Below are 7,500 nucleotides of genomic sequence, written 5' to 3'. Positions count from 1 at the left end.
GGATGCGGATTTTGAAATGCATATGATTGTTTGCAATGATTGTGATATAGATCTGTTTGGATTGTTGGGTCTTATAAGACTTATTGTGGCCTTTTAGATGTGCACTTTTGAGTGACAAGCGTTTGATGATAACATCAAGGAGGACTGACTGCAATCGATGCAGTATGCATACATAGAGATACTAACAACATATGTATCTAATTTAACATACAATAGTAATAACTAATTTGCAAAGATTTCAACGAAAACATTCAAATACAAGAAAGTGTCTGGATTTCATATATAACAACACTTCAAAATCCCCCAAACATTCCTTTTAGTATAATGGCCCAAAAAACAAAAACAAAAACAAAAACACTCTCCTTTTAAGTTTCTCCAGACACCCCCCCCCACCCAATAAAACAAAAAGCAAAACAAAACAAAAATAACTTCGATATTAACCTTTTAACGCCACTAAAAATAATTTTGAACCTTCCTCCAGTCAGCGCCGTGGACGAGAGCCTGAAGGAGGGCGCTGCGTGGCTGGAGGCCGGGATCTCGCAGGCGGAGAAGGCGTCCAAAGTCACCCTGAACCACGACGTCGTCACCGTGTCCCTGGATAACGAGGAACTGGGCCAAGAACAGCGTAAGTAGCGGGTGTTACAGAAGGATACGAAGGAGGGATGAGGGAGACATGGTGTAAATTATCCTTATGAGGATAGGACGGAGAGAAAAGGGAATTTGCAATTTATCCCCATGATGAAAAACAAACAAACAATGGCACCAAATTTTCCAGTCATTTTTTTATCGTGATCCACAAGATCGTGGAAATAAATAAATAAACAACAAATAAAGGGGAAAAAATCACAGATTGAAATACCCTTGCCAAGCGTACACATTCTAAACCCTAACCTTACCTGCCCCATTCTCCCTACAGTGTGTTCCTCCATCTTCAACGGCGCCGCCCTCCTGTTGGACGTGACAGCAGGAGGGTGGGCGTACGGGCGTGAAACCGCTGCCGCCCACGGAATCCCGTACGTGCGACTGCAGATCTCGAATTATCAGTGGATGTCAGCTGTGGACGATCTCCTCCAGAGCAGGAACGCCACGGATGCTGCTCTCATCTTCGGCACAGAGGCTCGTGAGTTCGAAGTTTCCCGTTTTCTATGTCGTGGGCTGTGGGGGATTCTCTTCTATTTTTATTTGTTCAGTTTTAAGTTTAGTGTTTATGGATTTTTTTTCGTGATGGGTTTAGATTCTGCTGTGTTTATGTGGTCGTGTATTGTTTTATTTATGTATTTTGTTTATTTATTTTGTTTGTACGCTTTTTCTCACGAAAGTCTACATACACCTTAAGGAACTAAAATTTGAAAAGTTTTTACCTACGGAAATTTTACTTGGGACACTTTCAGCCTACAGGATAGGAACAGTCTCTAATGCACCTTAAGGACCTCAAGTAAACTTTCTTCGCTAATTGATATTTCTCCGGTTATTTTCCCTTTTTTAAAATTGATTTCCTAATTTATTATTTTCAAAGGATTGTTTTTCCATGTTTTTTCCTATGATTTCGATTTTTTTCACAAAATGACTTCTTGTTGTACTCTGATTTCAATAACCATCATCATGATAACATTTAATGATTATATCGCTATCGCTTCTAATCTGTCTGTGTTTATTAATATGCATTTATTCTTTGTTTTGTTTTGTCTTCTGTTCATTTTTCAAAATTCATCTTTTATTTATAAACGTAAGGTAATGGACAGCAGGGAGTATTGACTGTAATTACCTTGGATATTAAATCGCTGTAAATTTGCATTCATGGATGTAATCAAGAGTGTGTGTGTATGTGTATGATTGCGTGTGTATACGTGTAAGTGTCTGTGTGTGTTTGTGTATGTGTGCATGGTTGCCTCAATGTACACATAAACCTATATCCACTCCCTCACACACCAAACCCATACCCACGCACACACCCACACCCGCGTACACACACACACACATATACCGACGCAAGTATATCCACACACACTTAAAAAAAAAAACTCGTGCGTGTGTACATACGTTCATACCTCGCACCCCGCCTCAATTATTCAACAGGTGAGCCATGAACGTTCCACGATGAGCGACTGTGCATGAATGTGAGATCGCCCCTCCGCTCCCCGGGCTGTCCACGTGACCCGCCCTCCTTCCCAAGACCTAGGTTACCGAGGGAATGGAGGGAGCTCACGAATTCCTTTTCCTTGAGAAAGAGAGAGAGAGAAGAGAGAGGGGGGGGGAGGGAGAGGGGGATGGGGATGGGGAGGGGGAGGGGGGGAGAGGGAGAGGGGGGAGAGAGAGGGAGAGGGGGAGAGAGAGGGAGAGAGGGAAGAGAGAGAGGGAGAGGGAGAGGGAGAGAGGAGAGGGAGAGAGGAAGAGGGAGCGAGAGAGGGAGAGGGAGCGAGAGAGGGAGGGAGAGGGAGAGGGAGAGAGAGAGAGAGGGAGAGAGAGAGAGAGAGAGAGAGAGAGAGAGAGAGAGAGAGAGAGAGAGAGAGAGAGAGAGAGAGAGAGAGAGAGAGAGAGAGAGAGAGAGAGAGAGAGAGAGAGAGAGAGAGAGAGAGAGAGAGAGAGAGAGAGAGAGAGAGAGAGAGAGAGAGAGAGAGAGAGAGAGAGAGAGAGAGAGAGAGAGAGAGAGGAGAGAAGGAGGAAGAGAGAGGAGAGAAGGAGGAAGAGAGAGGAGAGAGGAAGGAGGAAGAGAGAGGAGAGAGGAAGGGGGAAGAGAGAGGAAGGGAGAAGAGAGAGGAAGGGGGAAGAGAGAGGAGAGAGGAAGGGGGAAGAGAGAGGAGAGAGGAAGGGAGAAGAGAGAGGAGAGAGGAAGGGAGAAGAGAGAGGAGAGAGGAAGGGAGAAGAGAGAGGGAGAGAGAAGGGGAAGAGAGAGAGAGAGAGGGGAGGAGGGAGAGAGAGAAGGAGGGGAAGGGAGAGAGAGAGAGAGAGAGAGAGAGAGAGAGAGAGAGAGAGAGAGAGAGAGAGAGAGAGAGAGAGAGAGAGAGAGAGAGAGAGAGAGAGAGAGAGAGAGAGAGAGAGAGAGAGATAGAGAGAGAGAGAGAGAGAGAGAGAGAGGAAGAAGATTTATGTATAATTTATTCGTCTATCTACCTGTCTATCTGTTTCTTTATGTTTATATATCGGTCTGCCCGTCTGTTTGTCTGTTTGCCTGTATGTCTCTTTGTTTATCTAGCTATCTATAGGTATATCTGTCTGCCTATCCAAGTAATTATGTATATAACAGTATATCTATCTATCTTTTTCCCTTCTTACCTACCTATATTTCTAGATCTATGCTCGTATGCAAATACATATTTGTATGCGTATGTGTATGTGTATCGTATGTGTGTATATGTGTATGTGCATGTACAGTGTACGTGTATATGTGTGTGCATCAGTATGTGTATATGTCCGTGTGTATTTACGTGTAAGCATTTTTTTCGTATGCCTGTGTGCGTACCAGAAGAAGCTTTCACAAACACACACAAACCTCGACCTTGTAGCCGAGGGTGAGCTTCCTGAGAGCAGAAAGTGAAGTGCTTGTGTTTCGGCAGTTGTGGTATTGATCAAGGAAGACGTAAGGGGGTGGGCGTGATGGTGGGTGGGGGTGGGGGTAGGGTTATTAACTTAGGGTGATTGGCTTAAAAAAATGGGGTAATGTGTTTTTACGATTTTGTATTTATTTATTTATTTATTCATTTTTTTTTCTTTCTTTGTCTTTTTGTTTTTGTCTGTCTGGTTATTTGGCTTGCATGTCTGTCTTTCTCTGACTTTTTCTCTCTGTCTCTTTGTCTTATATCCCTTCCTCGTCTCTTTCTTTCTTCCTCTTTTTAGGGGAATAGGCATAGGTTCTGTTAATGTGTACATATCCATACGCCCCTGTATGTGTACGTATATGTATCTGAATGCGTGTGCGTGTCGAGTGTGTATATTCCTCTTTTATGGCGGCCAGTGTGTTGGTCTGCACTTAAATAATCATCCGTTTCTTTGTGTGTCTAAACTTACCCGATCAATTGATTTTCAATCCTCCAGGTTGCATGAAAGTTAGACGAAAGATTTCAAGAATGGAGAAGGTGGAAGATATTTTCACTAAAACATTTACAAAACTCCATCTCGAATAGTACAGTGCACATGACATATAAATTCATATGCAATTCTTAAAAAAAGAGAGAAAGTTTATGTTAATATTCACTAAAACATTTACAAAACCCGATCTCGAATAGTACAACGCACATGACATATAAATTCATATATAATTCTAAAAAAAAAGAAGAGAAAGTTTATGTTAATATTCACTAAAACATTTACAAAACCTGATCTCGAATAGTACAACGCACATTACATATAAATTCATATATAATTCTATAAAAAGAGAGAGAAAGTTTATGTTAATATTCACTTAAACATTTACAAAACCCGATCTCGAATAGTACAACGCACGTGACATATAAATTCATATGAAATTCTAAAAAAGAGAAAGTTTATGCTAATGTGAATCTAATGATCGATCCACTGTCTAACACTAAGTGCTCATTAACAATTATTGACAAAATAATTGGGGCAGAAAGTATCAGAATACCACCTTTAACTACCAGGCTAACAAATACCGATAATAATCATCGTCGTGACTTAATACTACCAGAATAATTAGGATGATTATAATTACTTTAGTAGCTTCGCCTTTAGAGTAATCAAGGTTTACCACCTCCTCCTCTGACCAAGATCTTTATTATCTATTGGAATAATTAATGTCGCGATACCACTTTCCCACTCGAAGAAATTAAAGGATGTTGTGACGTCATAACACCTTCAGATTCAGATAAAAAAGTAATACAGTACCACCTCCCTCCCCCCCCTCGGATATGTTAAAGCACCTTATGACACCATATCGGAACGGAAAAAATAAATAAAAACAATACCACCTGTCCATGAAAGCATCTTGTGACGCCATACCCACCTTTCCCCTTGAAAAAAAAAAAAAACAATAGCTATTAATACAACACCACAGCTATTAATAAAACACCACCTTCCCCTTCAGTAAAATAAGACTTCTCGTGACGCCATACCACCTTCACCTCCAAGAAAAAAAGGAAAAACACCTCCAAGAAAAAAAGAAAAGAAAAGAAAAGAAAGAAAGAAAAAACACGAAAGCATCAAGAAAAAAAAAACACCGAAACACGCGAAAAAACACAAAAACAAGAAAAACACGATAACAACACCTCCAAGGAAAATAAACGAAAAGACACGAAAAAAACAAAAAGACAAAAATAAAAAAATAAGATAAATAAATAAAATAAAAAGAAAAACACGAAAAAAACACCAATACCCATTAACACCCCACCCCCTTCCCCCTTCCCCTCCCCCTCCAGAGCTCGACCAGGCCCTCTACTACCTCGTCGAAGGCTCGGTGGTTCGCGTCATCGTCCTGGCCGGGATCATGTCCAACACGACGGAGACGCTGAAGAAGATGCGACCGGCGCCGTCCTACTACGTCATCCTCGGGACTTCCAAGGAGATATCCGCGCTCTTCGATAAGGTCAGGGAGACTGTGCATATTTCTTTTTTATTTCTTTTATTTATTTATTTTTTTTTTAAGGTGAGGGAGACTGCTCTCTCTCTCTCTCTCTCTCTCAATTTCGTCTTTTTTTCTTCTTTTTTTCTTATGGTGAAGGAGACTGCTATCTCTCTCTCTCTCAATTTCGTAAACTTTATTTTCTAATGTGTTTTATTATCATTGATTTTATTTTTTCTCATTTCTTCGCTATTTGACCGTCCGTGGGCATGGTCCTTAAAAAAAAAAAAATGTGGTCATGGTTAAGAAAAAAATGTAACTCCGTGGTTGTTTACTTCCCAAGATCTAATAAAAAAGAAAGGAAGAAAGAAAAAAGGGGAAAAAACGAAAATAGAATAATAATAATAATAATAATAAAATGAAATATATAACCAACCTTCCCTTGAGACAAAACCGATCGAAGGCACGAGGTAAACATTCCGATACGAGGTCAAATTTGTTTACATCGTCCTTAAAAACAAAAAAAATCATTAGTCTCCCCTCTTGCCTCATTAACTCCCGGAAACGTCATACCTATCCACAAATAGCATTTTTTTCTCTATTTTCTTTCCTTTTTCTTCCTTTTTTTTTACAAACACCCTTATGTTTTTTTTTCTCTATTTATTGTTTTCTTTTCTTTTTTCTTCCTTTTGTACAAACACCCTTATGTTTTTTTTCTCCATTTATTGTTTTCTTTTCTTCTTTCTTCATTTTTTTCAAACATCCCTAGAGGACGATGCTGTATAACCTGCAAACATTGACACTAAAGATGAGAAACGGTTTCTGGACACGCGAGGGAGCGAAGAAAAAAACCTTAGATAAACCTATGGAATATTTATGGAATATCTGATGATGGAAAGAAATTGCTTGGTGGATTTATTGGTATTCCGATAACACTTACTCTATGTAACATCAATTCATATGTATATGTATATATGTGTATATATACATGTATATATACATATATGTCTATATACACAAATATATATATATATATATATATATATATATATATATATATATATATATATATATATACATACATATATATACATATATATACATATATATATATATATATATATATATATATATATATATATATATGTCTATATACACAAATATATGCCACTATGCACAAATATACATATATATATATATATATTATATTATATATATATATATATATATATATATATATATATATATATATATATATATATATATATATACATACACTCACACACGCCTCTATATGGCCACCACATTGACCAAATTACTGTAGGACAATACGAAAGGAAGCACATTAAACTGAATAACTTTAATTCTATCGCTTTTTATATTTCGCTTTATCAAATACAATTTTCAAATATTCAGTTCACATAAATGAAAATCAGCCAAGATCTCATTTGGAGGGTCATCTGCTTCGTTTCCAGAATCATTTGCTTTCTGAAACAGACATCACCAAGGCAACGGCAAAACTTCGGAACGGTCAAGCACTTTTTGATAACAAGGGCAGTTGGTGTTGATTGGCAATTAGTAATAAGGGCAGTTGGTGTTGAGTGGCATTTCGCAAAGTCTGTGTAGCCATTCTGAACCTCTACCGTTTTATTTTATTTTTTTTTAAATGCTGTCCGTCCTTCGAAGCAAACTGTGTTGTCTTCCAGTCATCTGTAACTGGTGTAGGGATTTCTGGTGTGTTCTGGGCTGATGTCAAGGTCATAGTATGCTAACATACTCGCCTCATAAGTACCACGAAAACATCTTCAAATGGAGAGCGGTTGCCAACAGGTAGACTCATAATTACAGATAATTCCTCGTGAAACTTTCTGAGTGCGTTGTGTGAACCCTAAATTTACTCGAGTGATGCCACAAGGGAAAACTCATGCTGATTCGTCACCTTTGCTCAATTCTTTGTGATAGACAACAAATTTAACTAGTAGCTTTTT

At 38.7% G+C, this 7,500-nt stretch overlaps 1 protein-coding gene across 1 annotated transcript in view; it reads left to right on the top strand.

Annotated features, from left to right (window-relative positions):
* Positions 1-7,500, top strand: part of LOC113813358 (ionotropic receptor 25a) — a 39,078-nt gene that overhangs the window by 8,848 nt on the left and 22,730 nt on the right. Inside the window, exons 5-7 of the mRNA XM_070128597.1 lie at positions 380-625; positions 917-1,120; positions 5,370-5,536. Of these exons, the coding sequence (XP_069984698.1) occupies positions 380-625; positions 917-1,120; positions 5,370-5,536 (617 nt within the window). The remainder of the gene's footprint in view (positions 1-379; positions 626-916; positions 1,121-5,369; positions 5,537-7,500) is intronic.

Source organism: Penaeus vannamei, chromosome 13, assembly GCF_042767895.1.
Source record: "Penaeus vannamei isolate JL-2024 chromosome 13, ASM4276789v1, whole genome shotgun sequence".
NCBI classification, from domain to species: Eukaryota; Metazoa; Arthropoda; class Malacostraca; order Decapoda; family Penaeidae; genus Penaeus; species Penaeus vannamei.
The sequence above is the reverse complement of the archived record's forward strand: the minus strand, read 5'-3'. Positions and strand labels throughout refer to the sequence as shown.